Below are 19,661 nucleotides of genomic sequence, written 5' to 3'. Positions count from 1 at the left end.
GGCTTCCCGCCTCCGCGTCCCAGCCTGACGTAGCGTTAACTGGCATTTCCCAGCTGTAAGAGGATAGCTTGGCAAACCCAGAAGTATGAAGTAGCTGTAGAGACAGTGCAACAAGCTCCACGCTCAGGGTTGATTAATAGAACCGACGATCACCAGTCAGCCAACGTGGCAGCAGTGAAGGCCAGACCATGGGACACACAGACGAGGTTAATAATGAACTCTCTGTTTGCCCGAGCTATTCTCACACGCTCATCCGGTTAATCTCTGACCCCCAACCCCTCGGCCATAATCCCAGATTATGACATTGCTCAGTGTCGGCTGGGTGACATCGGAGTGTGTGACTCCCCCAGCACCCTGAGGGCTCGCTCCCCGGAGGTCCAACAGGTGCCTCCAGCCGGCCCTGGCCCGCCCCAAGGTGGGGCCGGGGCTTACTCAGGCTAGGGAAGGGGACGGCAGAGGTACAGCACCTTTACCTGCCTGTCCTCATTTGTTATCACCCAGGGGAACGAACGAAGATGGTGACCTTGAGCTGGGACCATATATTACCCACGACCGGGCCCCCCTTGGCTGCCCAATATAACAGAGATGAGCCCCCAGCCTAAGGCTCACCCTGGGAACAGGGGGACACTCACCCCAGCCCCGCATTCATGGGCAGAGTTTGGACATCAGTGCCAATGACTTTGCGGGTATAAAGCCAGAGATGCAGTGACACCATCAAAGGAAGCTGTTCACTTTCCACATTTAAATCTCTCATCACCACCCGAGCCCAGACAGCACAAGGTACTGGCCTTGAGCACAGCACAGTATCATCTCACTCCGTGCGTGTAAAAGTGCACCAAAAATTGATAACAAACCAAAATTTCTATAACTCTGTTCTAGAATTTTCTGGCCCTCTGTCTCAAAAAAAAAAAAAAAAGAGTCTCGCTTTGTTGCCCAGACTAGAGTGAGTGCTGTGGCATCAGCCTAGCTCACAGCAACCTCAAACTCCTGGGCTTAAGCGATCCTCCTGCCTCAGCCTCCCGAGTAGCTGGGACTACAGGCATGCGCCACCATGCCCAGCTAATTTTTTCTATATATATATATATATATATATATATGAGTTGGCCAATTAATTTATTTCTATTTAGAGACGGGGGTTTCCGCTCTTGCTCAAGCTGGCTTTGAACTCCTGACCTCGAGCAATCTGCCCGCCTCAGCCTCCCAGAGTGCTAGGATTACAGGCGTGAGCTACCACACCCGGCCGGCCCTCTCTTGATCTCTGAAAAACCCTGCCTCGTGGGGAAGAAAACCAGGTAAAGGCTAGGCTAGGCCAGCCTCAAGTGATCCTCCCACCTCAGCCTCTCAAAGCTCTGGGATTGCAGGTGAGCCACTGTGCCCAGTCCTGCTTAATTTTTTGAGAAACCATCATACCATCTTACATTCTTCCACCAGCAAAGCACAAGGGTCCCAATTTCTTCATATCCTCACTAATACTTGCTAATTTCCTTTTAATACTGATTCAAACTGGTGTGAAGTGGTATCTCCTTGTGGTTTTACTTTCATTTCCCTAATGAGTAGTGATGTTGAGCATCTTTTCATGTGATCATTGGCCATTTGTAGCTTCTTTAGAGAAATGTCCATTAGAATCCTTTGCCTGCTTTTTTGATCGGGGTGTTTGTATTTTTGTTGTTGAGTTGTTGGAGTTCTCTATGTATTCTGGATATTAACCGCTCAAGAGAGAAATGATTAGGAGACAAATTTCTCGAGGGCAGGAACCTATAATATCTTAAGGTTCTTTTAATACCCCTACAGCACTTGGTGGGTAGCAGAGGATGGAGGAACGGGCTCCGTGAAGTCCACAAAGTCAGGCAGGTCAGAAGCAGATTGAAACTAAGCTCGGAAAAAGCCGTATGAGAAGCATTTTCTAGGCAAGACCAAACCCTGTTACCCTAGAAGAGAGACCTCCTGCTCCCAAAGCATTGCCTGGGACGTGAAGAGCAGGGAACAGAGAGGGATTGATTCTTAGTCTTTATTAAGAAGCCACAGAGGGTCCCAATGCCCAGACACCCCTGAAACAGACAAGCTGTGGGTCAGGCTACGGGAGGGCGCAGGGCCAGGCCCACCTAGAAGGGGCGGTCCCAGGGCAGGTGGGCGCTCACCTGAGCATCTGAAAGACCCTCCCCATGAGAGAAAGTAGAGCCCGGTGCACGCGACTTCTGGGACCAAACACGTGCCGAGGGCCCCTCCTTCCAATGAGGGCTGGAGAGGGAACCCCTGAAGCTACAGACCCTGGGAATTCCACTTCCACACCCAGGTGGAACCGGCGAATGACCCAATCCCTGCCCTCCTCGACTATGTGAGAAGTTAGGGCTCCCCTTTCTCCTGGGAAAACAGGATACAGTGGTCTCAGGCTTGGGACGCGGGGTCCATATCTCCAGTGGGGGTTCTGTGAGCACAAAGGATGTGAGGGAAGGGGGCTGCCGGGGCTCAGCTCATCACACGGGGTCGGGGGAAGGAGGGAGGTCTGCTCCCCTGGGCAGGGCGGCCGGCTTCCCGCCCGTTCAGTAGAACACCTTCTCCAGATACGCGTTCAGGAACATCCCGGCCGGGTCCAGCTTTTCTCGGATGGCGCAGAACTTTGGAAAGGCAGGGTACATGTTCTCAAAGTCGCTCCGGGTGCAGTTGTGGGCCTGCGGAAGCAACCAGACGCCATGGGCCTCGTGCCCAGAGCCGGGCGAGTCCGCAAGGCTGCACCGCCGGGCCCAGCAGCCCGTGTGTGCATGGCGCCCTTGCCCTGGGACACACACACGCCAAATAAAAAGGAGGGGCTTCTCTGCATGGCCCCAGCCACCGGCTGTGTGATGCAGTGGAGGTGGCTCTGGCCCCAGGCCCACTGCTCATTAGTAAGTCAGTCTTGCCACCCTCGAGTGACCTTCACTTTCCCATCTGTTAAATGCCTGCCTTATCCTGCTCAGAGGGTTTCTAACAGAATCAAATACAGTGGAAGATGAGGATTTCTCTGAAAACTCCAAAGGCATCACAGTCCTTGGGCTGTTGGAATAAGAGCTGGGGCAGGGGATGGTCTGGGCTCAGCCTCTCCTGACCTGTAGCCCCGGGCCGCCGAGGGGCAGGGAGCAGTGGTGCCCTCTGGTGGAGGTTGCCTTGCATAGCAGCTGCCCGCTGCCTGGGCCCTGAGCCTTGGGGCAGGTCTTACCTTGGCCCAGTGGGGCCTGCCGCCAACCTTCTTCATGATGGTCTCATAGGCCACCCAGTAGTCCAACCGAGGCACGTCCTTGCCATAGGGCCTGGTTAGGGGGGAGAAGGAGGTGAGCCCTGCCCCTGCCTGCCTCGCCCCTCCTGCACGGTGCCCTGCAGGGCTGGTTGGATGGCAAATGCGTCCACGTAGCACCTGGCATAAGTATGATCCTCCCTCCCGCTGACCTTCGACCTGGCCCCGGAGTCCTCAACACGGCACCCCAGGCTGTCAGACTGTACTTGCCATCCCATCATATCAGCTTCATAAATGGTCGCTGTTCCTATTAATATGACTTTTGAACTCATACTAATCATTGCATTAATAGGGTATAGACTAGAAATGGTGCATGCAGCAAGAGTCTACGGAGAGGAAGAGCTGTAGGAACTCAAGGGAAAGAGACTGTTCCCTGCTGCCAGGATCAGCAAAGTCCCCCCAGAGAAGGTGACATTAGAACTGGCATCAAAAGACTAGGGAAGGAGAGGGGTCCCTTTAAATTGGAGGGGATGGTTTCCCGCCCCACGCCCGCCCCTCCACGTGCCATCACCTGTACATGATGATGTTCACGTAGCAGCTGTCCCGCTGGAAGCAGGGGCTCAGCAGGATGTCGTCCCCCCGGGTGAAGCGCACCTCCACGGGGAAGTGGGCCACCACCTTGGGGTGGGCTTCCAGCATAGTCTTCAGCTCCAGCAGGGCCTCCTTGGTCTTCTCTCTGCACTCAGCCCGGGGGCAGCATCCAGACCTCAGGGCGGGTAGGGGCCCCAGGAGCCCTCCCTCAGGCTCCGCCCAGGCTCCCAGCCTCGTGCTGTCTTGCCCTGCCTTGGATACACCGGGACACCCCTAGATCTAGCCACAGTGGTCTCAGGTCCCTTGGTGTCCTCCTCTTCAGACAGAGTAAAGTCCCTCTGATTCTGATGCTTTTTTTTTAGTTGACCAATTAATTTCTATTTTTTTTCTTTTTAGTAGAGACGGGGTCTCACTCTTGCTCAGGCTGGTTTCGAACTCCTGACCTTGAACGATCTGCCTGCCTCAACCTCCCAGAGTGCTAGGGTTACAAGCGTGAGCCACCGCACTCAGCTGATTCTGATGCTTTTAACCAGGCGTCCTCAAACTACAGCCCACGGGCCACACATGGCCCGCCGAGCACATTTATCCGGCCCACAGGGTGTTTTTGCCGCCGCTGCCTGTCCTGCTTAGCAGCCGGCTCGTCCCGGGCCCACAGTGCGCACGTGTGGAATGTGCGCCGCACTCTCCAACGGTCTGAGGGACAGTGAACCGGCCCCCTGTTTAAAAAGTTTGAGGATCCCTGGTAACTGCCTAATATTCCCACGTGGAGGGTCAGAGGGCCACGCCCTTGAACTCAGTAACAGGCTTCCCCTGAGCCCCAGGCACCACCCCTCCTTCCTTGGAGAACGGGGTGAGGGTGAAGTTAGAAAGCCACAGAGGTTGGTGGCTCCCAGCACGCTGGGTGGGCTCTGCTAGCCGAGGGACGGGAAGCAGGCAGTGGGCGTTCGGACAGAGGAGAGGCTGGCCAGGGAGCCCCACGCTCCAAACCCGAACTCTGATGGCTGGACGGGGTGGGAGGAGAGGGAGGGACTGTGTGGCTGATTTTCCCCACGAGGCAGAGACGTGGGGTGTCCGGGGGCACGGGGAGAGGACTCAGGGCCTGTGGCCACCCACGGAAAGGGGACGGGACTCGGGGCCTGGCACTGTGCCTGCTAGGGCCGTGGCGAGGACCACGTCCAAGGGAGGGGGGCTCTGGGAAACCCACCGCCGCGGCCGCGGGGCACGGCCTACCTGGGGATGGCCCAGTCCTGCACGTGCTGCTTGAAGCGGCACTCGTAGCTGAACACCTTGTGGCTGAGGTCCACGTGCTCCCTCTTGCAGTTGAACAGGAGCCAGAAGAAAAAGCGGTTGATCCAGCCCACGAGGCACGGCAGGAAGGTGCTGCAGGGAAGGCAGGGGAGGGTGTCCGGGCTGGGTGGGGCGGTGCATGACAACCTCGAGACCCAGCATCTATTGGGCGCCAGCTGCATGACAGGCGCTGAGCTGAACTCGTTTTTATTATTTATTTATTTATTTTTTGGAGACAGAGTCTCGCTTTGTTGCCCCAGCTAGAGTGCCATGGCGTCAGCCTAGCTCACAGCAACCTCCAACTCCTGGGCTCAAGCGATCCTCCTGCCTCAGCCTCCCGAGTAGCTGGGACTACAGGCATGCGCCACCATGCCCGGCTAATTTTTTCCATATATTTTTAGTTGTCCAGCTAATTTCTTTCTATTTTTAGTAGAAACGAGGTGTCGCTCTTGCTCAGGCTGGTCTCAAACTCCTGAGCTAAAATGATCCGCGGGCCCGGGCCTCCCAGAGTGCTAGGATTACAGGCGTGAGCCACCGCGCCCGGCCCTGAGCTGAACTCTTTACAAACCAGGGCCTTGTTCTCGATATACTCTGCCACTTGGCTGGCCTTTGTCGCTTCTCTACAGCTGGGAATGCCTCCAGGCCATGCGAACACTGCTCTAGGGCAGTGGTCCCCAACCTTTGTGGCACCAGGAACCAGTTTCAAGGAAGGCAATTGTTCTATGGACTGGGGTAGGGGGAGGATGGTTTCAGACAAATTCTCACAAGGCATGCACCCTGAAGCCCAGACTCCCCCTCAGGGCTCAGGGATGCAGGATCATCCAGGGAGGTGAGCGACCAAAAATATTTCGGAAAAACAATTCTACAAACTTCCAAAAAGCAAAACTTGAATTTGCTATTTGCCAAGTAACACATCGAATCCACGTGAATGAAATGATATGTAGGCATTGTATTAGGCATTCCAGGTAATCCACAGATGATATAAAACTGTGGTCCCCAACCCCCAGGACACAGCTGGTAACGGTCGGTGGCCTGTTAGGAACCCAGCCGCACAGCAGGAGATGAGCGGAGGGGAGCAGCAGGTGAGCCAGCGAAGCTCCATCTGGATTTACAGCTGCTCCCCACCTCTCGCATCACGTAGAGCCAGGGGGCAGACTCCGTGTGCATGCAACCACATACGGGTGTGGTTATTCCCGCGGGCCACATCTCAACTGCACGGGGCCGATGCCTGGAAGGGTACCTTGGCATTCCTACCTGATCCACAGCAGGAACTCCAGTAGGTAGAATCCGATGGCATAGTCCCAAAACCAGTTGGCGGAAGAGGAGCGGGGCTGGGAGACAGAATTTGTCATCAGTTTGGGGCCAGAGCTGAGTTCCCTTCTGATCACGCATCTGCGTGTCCCATGAGAGGGAGCTGTGTCCCAGCTCTGTGTGGGGGAGGGGGTTGACCCACCCAGCAGGACAATTGAAAGCCTCACTTCCTTTTTTTTTTTTTTTAGACAGTCTCATTCTGTTGCCCAGGCTAGAGTGCCAGGGTGTCTGCCTAGCTCACAGCAACCTCAAACTCCTGGGCTCAGGTGATCCTCCTGCCTCAGCCTCCCAAGTAGCTGGAACTACAGGCATGCGCCACCATGCCCGGCTAATTTTTTCTATATATTTTTAGTTTCTTTCTATTTTTTTTAGTAGAGATGGGGTCTTGCTCTTGCTCGGGCTGGTTTGGAAATCCTGACCTAGAGCGATCCGCCCGTCTCAGCCTCCCAGAGTGCTAGGATTACAGGCGTGAGCCACCACGCCAGGCCCGAAAGCCTCACTTCTTGATGGCAGAGCCAATTCCCACCCCTAGCCCCTTTCATTTCTTGCTTTTAATTTATGTATTTATTTTGCACAAGAAAAAGATGTGCCCCGGCCGTCCTGGAGAGCCCGCAAGCCGGGTGTCCCGCGATCACGCGTTGCGAGCCCCACACCGGCCCCTCTGTGCAGCAGGTGTCGGCCTTTGTCTGACTTGCCCCAGCAGCGTTCTGCCCGCGCTGCTTCGCTCCCTCCTGCTGAGAACCAGCCTGTTTGCTAAGGACACGCGGGGAGGCAAAACTCTCCGCCTCTTCCACTGTGCAGCTGGAGGAGGGAAGTGGGTGTCAGGGCAGGCGGGGTGTGCGGGGCGGTTTCTGGGGTCTGGCCCGGGCACCCGGGACTCTACCCTCTCCTGTCCTGTCTGCCCCTCCCCCATATCCAGGCTGTCCCTTGGCCACACCCCCGACTTGTCCCCACTGCAGACACACTGGACCCCCACTCTGCCCACCTTCCTCCCTTCTTCCACCCTCGGCCCTCCTGCGTCTCCCCTGCGCTCAGTGACACTCCCCTTGTGTCCCGCTGCCATCCACTGGCCACCACGATGACCACAAGTGTCAGCCACCCTGGGAGTGGGCGGCCGTGCGGCCCGCAGGCTGTGGGTGAGGACGGGGAGGGGACGTGCAAGTCGCGGGCAGCCACCTGCCCCAGGACACCGGGCGGGGACGGGCGCGGCCGCGGCTACCTTGGTGGTGTGGTCCTGGTAGATGACGCTGACGTTCTCGCTGTGCGGGAACCACAGGAAGCGGAAGTACTCGGACCTCTTCAGGTGGCTGTCCAGGTTGTCCAGGACCTGACCTCCGCGGGAGGTGGGGAGGGAAACTGCGTTGGTCACGGCAAGATGGCAGGGAGTGCTGGAAGTCAGGGCCCAGGTGTGCCTCAGTTTCCCCTTATCAAACTAAAACACTTAATTAAATGTGTCCTAACCCTGCCAAACAGCAGGGAATGAGTCTTATAAACCACTGAGCATTAAAGTGGCCCATGTAAATGGTGACTTCCCTGAGTAGGTCAGGGATACAGGTGACTTCTTATTTGTCCTGGCTTGAGCGATTACTAGCTGTTGTGAGTTTGGGCAAGCTATCGAACATCGCTGGCCTCAGGTTCCTCATCTGTAAAATGGGGCTATTAACAGTGTTCATGTCAGGTCAGTCATGAGTATTCAATGAGAATGATGCCTAGAAAGTGCTTAACATGGTGCCAGGCTGGGCTGGGTGGCTCACGCCTGTAACCCTAGCACCGAGGTGGGCGGATTGCTCGAGGTCAGGAGTTCAAAACCAGCCTGAGCAAGAGCAAGACCCCGTCTCTACTATAAATAGAAAGAAATTAATTGGCCAACTGATACATATAGAAAAAATTAGCCGGGCATGGTGGCGCATGCCTGTAGTCCCAGCTACTTGGGAGGCTGAGGCAGGAGGATCACTTGAGCCCAGGAGTTTGAGGTTGCTGTGAGCTAGGCTGACGCCACGGCACTCACTCTAGCCTGGGCAACAAAGTGAGACTCTGTCTCAAAAAAAAAAAAAAAAACATAACATGGTGCCAGACACATGCTAAGCACCACACAGGTGCGAGCTTCGGCTTCTAGCACTGTTACTCTTACATTGTCATCGCCGTCATCCTCTCTTGTCCCTTGAGACATGGCGGGTGCCTAACGAAATGAGCAGGGGAGTCCTGCTCTGATGTGGCTGACCAGTACCTCTTTCAGGGTTGAGGGGAAGGACGTCTCCTGCAAGTGGAACTGGGGCACGCACTGCAGGGTCACGGTGAGGACGACCCCCAGGCAGCCCAGGTGCACCCGCGCGGCCTGGAACACGTCCGCGTTGCTGGACTCCGAGCACTCCAGGACGGTCCCGCTGGCCGTCAGCAGCGTCAGCGCCACCACCTGGCAGTGGGGAGAGCCGCACCTCAGGACCACCCCGCCCGGCCACCGCCCGCACTTCCTCGTTTGTCCTCGGCACAGAGGCCAGGCGTCACCTCCTCCCAGAAGGCCGTTGTTATCGGACCAGAGGACACCTCCAGCCGGGATACTGTCACAGCCGGGGGTCTCAGTCTCAGTCTCAAGCAGGAAAGGGGAGATGGGGGAAGGGAGGCCATGTCCGGGTGGGCCCAGAACCCAGTGAGGGTTCAAGGGCCCCACTGGCTTGTCCTCCCTTGGGTCTTCCTCTGCCAGGGGGCTCTGGGAGGAGACCAGGCTGCAAAGAGCCGTGAGCTCCCGGGTCAGGATGCCTGGAAGGCAGAGTGAGGACGTGTGTGCACCCGGGGGTGGGCCAGCCCCACTGCCCACACACAGCTGGAACCCAGGGTCCCCACGCCGCTCTCTGCCTGCTGCTCCTCCTGGGTGGCACGTCAGCCAAGCTGTCCCTCCCCTCATCTGGGACCTGCTCACTCGAGGAACTAGATTCTCCTACTCGGCGACACCCAACCAGGACCCTTTGAGTTCCTGCAAAGACCAGGACGCTCAGCTGGAAACTGACAACTAGCGCATCCTCTGCCCTTGGACCTAACTCCAAAGGAAACCTTTCCATTGCTGCCCAAGCCCTTCACGCTCCGCCACCTGCTAATTTGGATGGGTATCGCTTTTGACGTGCGTGGTTGGTGGCCGGGTGCTCGGGGTGAGAGAACGGATACAGCTGAACCAATTCCGATTAGCAGTGAGCACGGAGCAGAGGAGAAACGGGCAGAAACGGGGCACGGTGGCCATCTGAGGGCCGAGGGCATCAAAATGACTTTTGCAATGGTTTTGTCTGCGATCCAGGCAGTGACCGAGAGCTGGCCTGGGAAACACTTCGGCAGGACCCAGGACCCAGTAAAGGTTGGGCACGCTATCTGCTTGCTGGGTGTAACCTCAGGCATGTTTACAGACAAGCCCGTTGCCTTGTTTGTAAACTGGGGAGAGCAGTGATAATGGGCTCAGAGGGCCGCGGTGAGGCTGGGATGCGAGAACATGTCGGACACGCAGCTAACTGCACCGTGGACGTCAACCCCTTCCCCTTGCTCCTGCTGTTGGTGTCTGGTGGGGAATACAGCTGGGGTCTCGTCCCCCCGCTGGCTCCCAGGCCCGCTCCCTGGGCCTCCTAGGAGAAGGGGTCAGTACGTCTTGAGTGCATTTGGATCTGTGGCCACCTAGAATGACTCTCGCTCTCTACTAATCATTTTGGAGAAACCGAGGCGACCGACTTGACATCAGTCCTGGACGGTGAACTAGGACTGGGGCCAGATCTTGGGGAGGGGGTGGCTCTCATGCCTGTTTCCCACCCACAGTGACCACTGGACTCTCCTGGGCAGTGGACCCAGCTTCCAGGAGGAGACGACAATGTCCTTGGAGCTCCGGGACATCGGGACCCACAGGTCTCTGCGCTTTGCTGCAGAGCTCTTAGCACGGAGGGCTCAGGAATGATTGGCGTGGGTCAGTGGTCTCAGTGGCCCCCTTCCCTGGCTGGTCCCCTCAGGATGCCCCCTCTTGCCTAGTGATTCTGTAAGGCTTTGTGGTGAAAGGGGGAGGAGGGGGAAGGGGAGGAGAAGTGACCGGCCAGTGGATAAGACAGCAGAGCGAGTTTCAAGCAGTCATCACTGAAAATGAGGTTTACCTTCAGGAAGTTCAAGAAATACAAATAAGGGGGAGATACACATCTTAGGGTTCTGGTGAGCATTGTGGGGGGGGAGGGAATACCTCTAACCCTTCCTAGGGAAAGCCAAATATCAAAGATATACAATGTAACCAAAAGGTCAAAAAAGGAAAAAAAAAAAAAAAAGAAAACTTTTATCGGGCAGGGGGCAGATGGGAGGGGGGAGGAGGGAAGGATATATACTTACAAAATAGGCACACCACCTGGGGGTTGGACACGCTTGATGTTTTGACAAGGCAGGGGGAGGAATGGCAGGGGCAATATATGTAACCCCAACAATATTTGTACCCCCATAATATGATAAAATGAAAGGAAAAAATAAAAAAAAATACAAATGAAAAACCCAAGTGCCCTCCTTAGAAACTGCCTCTGGGCTATTTTCTTTTGATGTCAGTTGTGCTCTGAGCCAAAACCCAAGCCCAGCACGTAGCCCTGATGCTACAGTGGCCAGAGGCCACGAGTCCCATAACGCAAATGGGCTCGTGCAGGGGAGAGAAAAGACATCACGGGCTGTGGACCGCTATGCCAGCACAGGGGGCCCACCCGAGCCTGACAAGTGAGCAGCCAGCTCCGGACGGGCCGGGAAGCCCCTGTTAATATTGCACGCCAGAGGCGTTTGCCCTCCCGAGGGTGGCCCTGGACGCAGACATCCTCTGAACTGTCATTTGGACGCCACGCACTTCACAACTACTCTCGCGAGTTGAGGATTATTTTCCCCAGTTTAGAGGACGATTTTTACAGAAATGACCAGAGAAGTTAGGTGGCCTACCTAAATGTCATAGCCAGTGATGGCGGGGCCAGGTTTGGACCCAGGTCTGCGTCCCAAACCTCTGCCCTTAGCCAGATCCCCAGACTGGACTCTCGTGAGGGGTAAGAAACGCTTTTCAATAAAGGTCTAGCAGGGACTGCAGGCCCAAGTGCCGGGCTCCTGTCCCGGTCCCTCCCCGCATGGCTAACCTGGACAGCCCGTGCCCCGCCCGGCTGACCCCTTGGTGGCGACAGCACCCCTTCCCCCAATCCCCCAGCAGGGGGGAGGGCTCCGGCCCGCACAAGGGCTCCTTCATCACTGTCTGTGGAGCTGGGTGAGGTTCAGAGACGTACCTGGAGGCCCAAAGGGGGCGACCTGGGTGGTTTGAGGCCCCACGCAGCCGGGCCGCGATGTGGGGGAAGCAGGTAGACTCACCTGGGTGGCCAGGATGCCATGGTCGATCCCTGTGTTGTGCGTTCCAGACCCGATGACACCACCTGCGGTCACATCCGACACTGCACCCAGCCTGTGCTCAGCGGTGGAGTAAGAGGGACACAGGAGACCAGTTAGGCTTCCCGGGAGACAGGCACACGCGTGTGAGGGGGGCCCACAGGGCAGCAGAGGGGATTCCACTCCTGCCTGGGTCCTTGTCCCAAATCTCCTGTGACGTGGCCGACCCTTCTCTCTGGGCTACAGTTTCCGTGTCTCCCTGGGCCATCAGATGGGCCAGTGGGGACCTGCTTCCGGTCTGAAGGGAGGCCTGCCTGCCCTGACTCTGGGGGTCTCCACAGCTAAAACCCCATTTCCTCCAACCTCCGAGAACATCTCCACCAACCACAGACCAAACGCTCCCGCCAAGACTGCTCTGTACCCAGCCTGTCAAGGTACATCCCTGGGAACCGATGCAGTTCCAGATACACAAATAAATGTCCCAGAAAGGTTAAAGGAGCTGAGAGCATCCCTGAGCCGCCGGGGTCACCTCTCCTGCTCAGAAGCCCTCAGGGGCTCCCCGGGGCCTACAGGATAGAGGTCTCATCCCCCAGCCTGAGTTCCAGGCCCTGGCATGGGTAAGGGGTGGCTCCCGTGTGCACAGGAGGACCCCAAGGGGAGCAGCACCCCCCTCCGCAGGTGCGTGCTTCGGGAGCAGAACTATAAAGACCCTCCGGAGCTCAAGGTCAAGGGTGAAGAATGGATCAGGAGTTATAGTCTTACTTCTCAGGCGCTCTCTGGGAGACATCCCAGCCCCAGCTAAAGGAAGGAAAAGACTCACTGAGGGCTAAGGCGATTGTTCACCGCAGTGTGCCCTAGAGACGTGGGGCCCACGGTGGCCTGGCAGGTAGGAGAGGGGAGGTGGCAATGTGACCTCTTCCTGCACCTGTGACCTCCTTCCCTTCTGAGGGCCCTTGAGGCAGGCTGGAGGCTCCGCATTTCCTACTTTCAACCCAACCCCACATTAGGAAATCTCGCCTCACACCTTCCCGGGCAGAGGAGTTGAGAGTGGGGCTGCCCGGCGGAGCAGGACGGAGAAGGACACATAGGGCTCCCCTTCCCGCCTGCGCTGGTTGCTGTCCCCATCAGCCTGGCTGGCTGGTGATACGGCTCTTCTGGAAACGCCAGCTTGTGGAGAGAGGACCATCGACGCCCTGCCCTGGGAGACGCTCCGGCGTGCAGAAGGCACCCGAGTGAGGGTGTTCATCACAGCGCTGTTCGTGACAGTGCCGCTGATTGCGACCCAAATGCCAACGGAGCTTCTCTTCCCCGTGAACTTGGACCCGTCAAAAGAAATGGATGAAACTGGCCCCAGAAGGAAGGGTCAGTGTTTGGCCCCCGAGGTGGGGGGGGGACCAGGGCAGGGGCAAGGCACTGACGGAGCGGGAGAATGAGCCAGGCTGCCGCGTCCGGAACACCTGCTCCGTAGGGCAGCTCCAGCCCATCCCGTCCTCTGAATACCCCTGACTTGTAGACCAGGACGCGGTGGCCCCGAGGGGTCAAGGAACTGGACTAAAAGCTAGTGGGAGGCAGCAGTGGGCTCCCACCCATCGCCTGCTGCCGGCGCCGGGTCTCACCGTGGTGCTGCCACTCTACCTGGGGCACCAGACGCGGGAACGTCCGAGCCTCCCGTCCGTGAACTACACTGCTGTCCCCGCAGTGTTGGTGACAGTGTAAGGAGAGGGTGTCCAGACCTGGCACGTGGCCCCGCTGGCTGCGTTGTCCCTTCCTCTTCCCAGTGGCCCCCAGTGGCCGTGGAGCTATGGGCGCACAGGAGGGGACAACCAGCTCCCTTTGGAGAGGCGGATGGGCCTCACTTGAGCAGGATGGGTCCCCAGGGGAGGACAGGGACATCACAGACGGCACAGAGACGCAGCAGGGCCCAGAGGCCGATGCCCGTAATTAAGAACAGGTCTCCTCCCGCTGTCATCGGTCACGGGCTCTGCCCCACTGTCACCCGCCTGCCCCGCAGACCTCCCGCTCTTTTCCTCAGGGCTTTGGGCTGTTCTCTCTGCCTGGAATCACTTGTCTCCTCAATGTTTTTTCTGGTTAATTCCTCGTCATCTTTTTTTTTTTTTTTTTTTGAGACAGAGTCTCGCTTTGTTGCCCAGGCTAGAGTGAGTGCCGTGGCGTCAGCCTCGCTCACAGCAACCTCAAACTCCTGGGCTTGAGTGATCCTTCTGCCTCAGCCTCCCGGGTAGCTGGGACTACAGGCATGCGCCACCATGCCCGGCTAATTTTTTATATATATATCAGTTGGCCAATTAATTTCTTTCTATTTATAGTAGAGACGGGGTCTCGCTCTTGCTCAGGCTGGTTTCGAACTCCTGACCTTGAGCAATCTGCCCGCCTCGGCCTCCCAAGAGCCAGGATTACAGGCGTGAGCCACAGCGCCCGGCCTCCTCGTCATCTTTTAGGACTCAGCCAGGGTTGCCAATGGCAGGGAGCCTGCCCCGATGCCATTCCCTACATATCCCCCCACCTGCCAAGGCTGAAGTTGGGGCCACACGGTGGTGTACCCCACTGACGTCGAACGCCCTGCCCGAATCATGCTGCTCTGATTGTGTCCGCGACCCCCTTGCGGGGAGCTCTTTGCAGGTGGGGGTCCGGGTTTTATTCCTCTCTGCCTTTTGAGGGCCTGACGAGGCCTGCACGTGGCAGACACTCTAAGTGTCTGAGCAGCCGTGAGCCGTAGAGTGGAACAGATGGTTTCCAGAGTATAAACAAATCGTGCTCCTTGGGGTCTGCAGCCAGAAAGCTGGGGGGCGGGCAGACCACCCCCACCCGAAGACCAACCATAGGCTTCCCCGGGTGTGGTTTCCAGCTGTGGACAGACTGTGACCCCATGTCCAAACACCTCTGTCAGCTGTTTCCAATGGTTGAAATCCCACAGTGAGAGATTCACTCCTTTGGCTATGTTTGACGCCTCTTTCAAAGGAGATCCCCTGCTATTGCACCTGAGCAGTCACTGACACCCTGTCTGGATGTGCAGCCACAGGTGGGGACGCCACGAAGCCCTGTGGCTCGGGCGGCCTGCTCTTCTGTGGTTCTGAGGGCTTATCTGCATGTCCCTGTGTTTGGATCCCTGGAGTTGTTTTTTTTTTCAAGTTTTCAGAAAGACTTAAACTATGATTGTCCCACCCCCTGTTCAAGACTGTTATTTTATTTTATTTTTTTTTTTGAGACAGAGTCTCACTCTGTTGCCCGGGCTAGAGTGCCGTGGCGTCAGCCTAGCTCACAGCAACCTCAAACTCCTGGGCTCAAGCGATCCTCTTGCCTCAGCCTCCTGAGTAGCTGGGACTACAGGCATGTGCCACCATGCCCGGCTAATTTTTTCTGTATATTTTTAGCTGTCCAAATTAACTTCTTTCTATTTATAGTAGAGACGGGGTCTCGCTCTTGCTCAGGCTGGTTTTGAACTCCTGACCTCGAGCAATCCGCCCACCTCGGCCTCCCAGAGTGCAGGGATTACAGGCGTGAGCGCCCAGCCTAGACTGTTACTTAACACTCGCTCACTTCTGTTCCCACACGGCAGCCCCTGAACCCATGGCGGATGGGGAGACAGGCAGGGGTGAAGGGGGAAGAGTGGGAGGCCAGGGAAAGGGGTGCACCCCAGGATGTCCTTCTCTCTGCCAGGTCCCGAGTGTCCGGCCAGGCCAGGGCAGGAGGTGGCTGAGATCCCTGGTTGCCCAGGGGCGGGGGAGGGGCTCTTACTTGGACAGGGCCAGGCCGTGCTTGTCCAGCTGTGGGTGCAGGTCAGCCAGGAGGATGCCGGCCTCCACCGTCACCTGCTTCTTCTCCTTGTCCACCTGCAAGAGACCAGCCAGGCTGGGAGGACATCGCCCAGCCCAGACCCCTGCCACCAGGCTCCTTGGGAGGACAAGTGGGTCCATTTCAGCCTGGGGTTAGCTCGAGCCACCTCCCCTGCAGGAGCCCGAGAATGCTACAGCTTTGGGGATATTCTGCGTAACCCTCTGTTCGTAGGTGAAGGAAATGAGGCCACACCTGTGCCCCCACACTGGGGGATTGTTTTGTGCGGTTGTGCAAAGGCACCAAGAAAAGAGGGCCTGCTTCTGTAGGGACTTGTTTGCACCCTGGGGGGACCCAGGCAAAGACTAAGGATGGGGGCAGGGGAGAGGAGACGTAACGTCTGTTCGGTGCCTGCCACACCACGTTGGCTCTGGGAGGCAGGAACAGGGAGAGGACTGAGATCTGGGACTTGATGTCACTTGCCCAAGGTCACACAAACATCAGTGGCAGCACTGAGATGAGAATCCGCATCTGTCAGACTCCAAAGCCCAAGCTCAGCCCGCCGACCCCGAGCGCAGAGCTCGGTCAAATCAATTGCTGGAGCCAGTCCTCACTAATTAGCAATCAGAGTTCATTACGGCCGTGACTGATGTCAGGGCTGGAACGTTTTCTAAGAGACCGTCAGCCTGAGCAAATAAGGAAAGAGTGGAGAGAATCCCAGAACCTCGCCAGTGGGGCGGGGGGAAGGAGAGGTTATCTGGCAAAAATTACAGCCGAAAGGAGCTGGTCCAGCAGGTGAGAACGGGAGTCTAACATGCAGCACACCTGTCCCGCACCCAGACTCGCTGGCAGGCACCTGGGTTACTGACCCGGTGCTGGCTCAATTGCATGGACAGTGTCCCAGCATGGAGCTGGTGTCAGTCCTGAGTCTGTGGCCAGCTCTGCCACCGATCAGCTGTGTGGCCCCAGGCAAGTCAATCACTCTCTCTGATCTTTAGTTTCTCTACCTGTAAAACTAGCTAAGTGCCACTTTGGACCCTTCTGGATTTGTCACTGTGACAGTCTATTTTGGGGGCCGACTCACTGCTTCTGTTCTTGAGAAGGGGAGGGCAGGCTGTGGCAAGAGGGGAGGGTGGACACCCTCTCTGTGGCCTGGGGGTGTGTGGGCAGACCCGACAGGAGGCCTGAGCAAGCCCGGGGAGGGCTCGGGTAAGGGGTGCTGAGGGGCAGGCCAGGAATCAGGGTGTCACTCTGGGGACTTAGGGCAGGAAGGAGGGGGGAAGCGGAGGCTCCCAGTACCTGGAGGAGCCGGTTCATCTTGCCCATGTGAATCATGAAGCCGTCGGTGCAGGCGATGTCCGAGGGCGAGTGGCCACCGCCCACCACCTTCACCCGCTTCTTCTGCTGCCTGGCCAGGGCCAGCACCTGCCAGGACGGAGCTCAGGTCAGGCCTTTCTCCGAGACAGCCAGAGTGCAAGGGCCGGGCCTGCCTGCAGGGGGTGCCCACGGCCCGGGTGACGCACCCCAGGCCTCCCAGGCCCCTGCTTGGCTCCAGGCCGAAATGCCGGCCACTCCAGGGGAGAGGGGCAGAAAGAAGGGTCAGGAAGTGAGCTGGGCTGGAGAAATAAAAACCCTCCTAAAGTTCCAGGCTTAGGTCTACTCTCCCCACGGCAGCCTGAGGCTTCCCTAAAGGCAAACTATTGCATTCTTTGTCAGTGCACGGCCTCCCAGGTGTGCGACCTTCCAGGTGCACGACCTTCCAAGGGCATCCCGGCTGAGGACAAGATCTAGGCTCCTTATCTCCTCTGCCTACGAGATCCTCCAGTCAGCCTCCCACTGTCCTCTAGGGCAGGGACAGTGGCTGAATTGGACTTTGTAAAGACACAGTGCAGAAGAAGAGAGCGCGGGCTCACACCCTTAGGAGGGCGAGAGTCAAAAGCAAGGTTCAAGCTGAAAAATAATGGCAAGGCAGAAATATGCAACGAAGGAGGCAGCAAGGAGCTGAGATAGAGGAAGTTTCGGGTAAGGCGGACTCTTCCGAAGAGAAGTTGACCCTGAGAGCTGAAGGCAGCTAGTCATGGGAAAAGCAAACAGACGGGCACTCCAGGCAGAGCGGACAGCAAGCGCAAAGGCCCTGAGGTGGGACCGAGCCCGCTTTGTTTGGCTGGGGGCAGAGGGCCAGGCAGGGAGGCACCTTCGAGCGGCTGGAGACACAGGCAGAGATGATGCAACCTCGGGGGTCAAGTTTGGGTTTTATTTCAAAAATAAATGGAATAATAAATGGAGCCTCTGAAGGGCTCCAAGCAGGGAAGCAACTCGAGCCCACTTACGTTAAAATTACTTTTACTGACTGTGGAAAGTGCATTCGAGGGAGGCAAGATTAGAAGCAGGGAGACCGGCGCAGGGGCCCTCCCGGGTGCTGCAGAGAAGGTGCTGGGTGCTGGAAACATCCGAGGTAGAACTGCGGACGTGAGACCAGGGTGAAGGGGGGCCGTGACCCACATCCTGGCTTTCGATTTAAGCAACCGTTTACCCCATACAGAGACCCGGGATGGGACAGACCCGCAGGCAAAACGACAGCAAAAACATAGCCTGGGGCTATGTTTCAGTTTGTGACGGCTTTGAGTCAGACAAGTAGAAAAGTCACATGCGAGTCTGCAGCTCAGAGAGGAGAGCCGGGCTGGAAAGGCAGACCAGGCAGACCTGGCAGTCGTTAGCACCTTGCTGCGCAGACTGGAGGGGGCACGGGTCATTGTAAGGTGGCCGCAGCGTGGAGCTGTGGCAGGCGAACTCGGGGCAGGAGTGCTGGGTGTAGCTGATGACATCGAGCTGTCACCTGGCCAGCAGTTCCGGCTGGGGGGCACGACCTTAGCCCAGGAAGTCCCAGGTCCCAGCCTCCTCTCTGGGTCTCAGGGCTATGGCCTCCAGGGCCAGGCCATTTCAGCCCTGGTGCCAAGACAGACACTCACCTCTCTGATCTCCTCCACGGACGTGGGCTGATAGTACATCTCTGGGCAACAGCTATAGGTCCGCGCCCAGTTTTCAAACTTGACCCCTCTGTGCCCGTGCACCTGTGCCAGGCAAAACACCAGGTCTCAGTGGATACGCAGGTGTGGGCTGCTCGGCCCCCATCGACTGTCCCCCGACCACCCCCACGCCCCACCGTGGCAGGGGGGGGGGCTGGGACTGCAGCACTGAGCCCAGGCTCTTCTCTGACCTAATCCCCCCTCGGGGCCACGGGACAATTAAACGGGGCTCTGCAGAGGCCTCCTGCTAGGTCTCCCTGGACCCCGCATGGTCAGCTGTGCGGAGAATTCTGCCCACTCTTAGGCGAAGGGGTCTAGGGAGGAGCCTGAGAAAGCGGGACTCAGGTCTCCACCGCTGCTCCTGGGCACCCTGCTGCGGCCGGGGCATGCTCGGCAGCTTTCCTGTCCTGTCTGGGGACTCCTCAGCAGTGCCATTCCCCTGGCCTCCGACCCACAGCTGTGGCGTCCTGGAGACAAGACCCCCGTTTGCTGGACACCCGCTGTGTTTCTGGCACTGAGCTGGGATCTTCATCCTCCTCCTCCTCCTCCTTGGAGACCTTACGGTAATTCCATGAATACTGATTATTACTCCCCTTTTTCAGGAGCAGAAACAGAGGCCCAGAGAGGTGAAGCCACTTCCCCAAACTCACACAGCAACCGAGTGAAGGTGCTGGAGTCCAACCCAGGCCCCGGCCTCTCTAACACCCCAGGACCTCCCTCCCCGGAGCCTCAAGTGCAATTCAAAAGTTTCCAGACTTGGCCCGACTTTGCCCCCGCACACCCGGCTCACAGCCTGGATGCAGCGTGGCTGGACCCCCGCTGCACTGTGGGCGCTCACCATGGCTCCGGCGGGCAGTGGCTCTCTGGGCGGCAGGCGCGAGGGTGCAGCGACCGACCTTGGTGCCGAGCTGAGCTGGTTGAATCCACAGCTGCTGCAGGCCAAGGGGCTTTGGGGCCGCAGAGGTGGATCAAAACAGTTTTGGGACAGGCTCCACCCAGCAGGGCTAAGGTTAACCAACAACAGGTCACGCCTGCCCCACCCCTGCCTGAGGCCCCTCTCGGGCCAGAACGTGGGAGGGGGCAGGGGAACCTGC

At 57.6% G+C, this 19,661-nt stretch overlaps 1 protein-coding gene across 1 annotated transcript; it reads right to left on the bottom strand.

Annotated features, from left to right (window-relative positions):
* Window positions 1-1,994: 1,994 nt before the first annotated feature.
* LOC105877128 (L-gulonolactone oxidase) lies at window positions 1,995-19,619 on the bottom strand. The gene is made up of 12 exons (XM_012775372.2): window positions 19,406-19,619; window positions 18,511-18,612; window positions 16,841-16,966; window positions 15,506-15,600; window positions 11,738-11,828; window positions 8,625-8,810; window positions 7,617-7,724; window positions 6,341-6,417; window positions 5,030-5,179; window positions 3,780-3,944; window positions 3,194-3,284; window positions 1,995-2,669 (listed from the first exon to the last, which is right to left on the bottom strand). Exons 1-12 carry the CDS (start codon window positions 19,406-19,408, stop codon window positions 2,541-2,543), a joined length of 1,323 nt encoding a protein of 440 aa, XP_012630826.2. The 5' UTR covers window positions 19,409-19,619; the 3' UTR covers window positions 1,995-2,540.
* Window positions 19,620-19,661: the final 42 nt, after the last annotated feature.

Source organism: Microcebus murinus, chromosome 24 (genome assembly GCF_040939455.1).
Source record: "Microcebus murinus isolate Inina chromosome 24, M.murinus_Inina_mat1.0, whole genome shotgun sequence".
NCBI lineage: Eukaryota > Metazoa > Chordata > Mammalia > Primates > Cheirogaleidae > Microcebus > Microcebus murinus.
The sequence above is the reverse complement of the archived record's forward strand: the minus strand, read 5'-3'. Positions and strand labels throughout refer to the sequence as shown.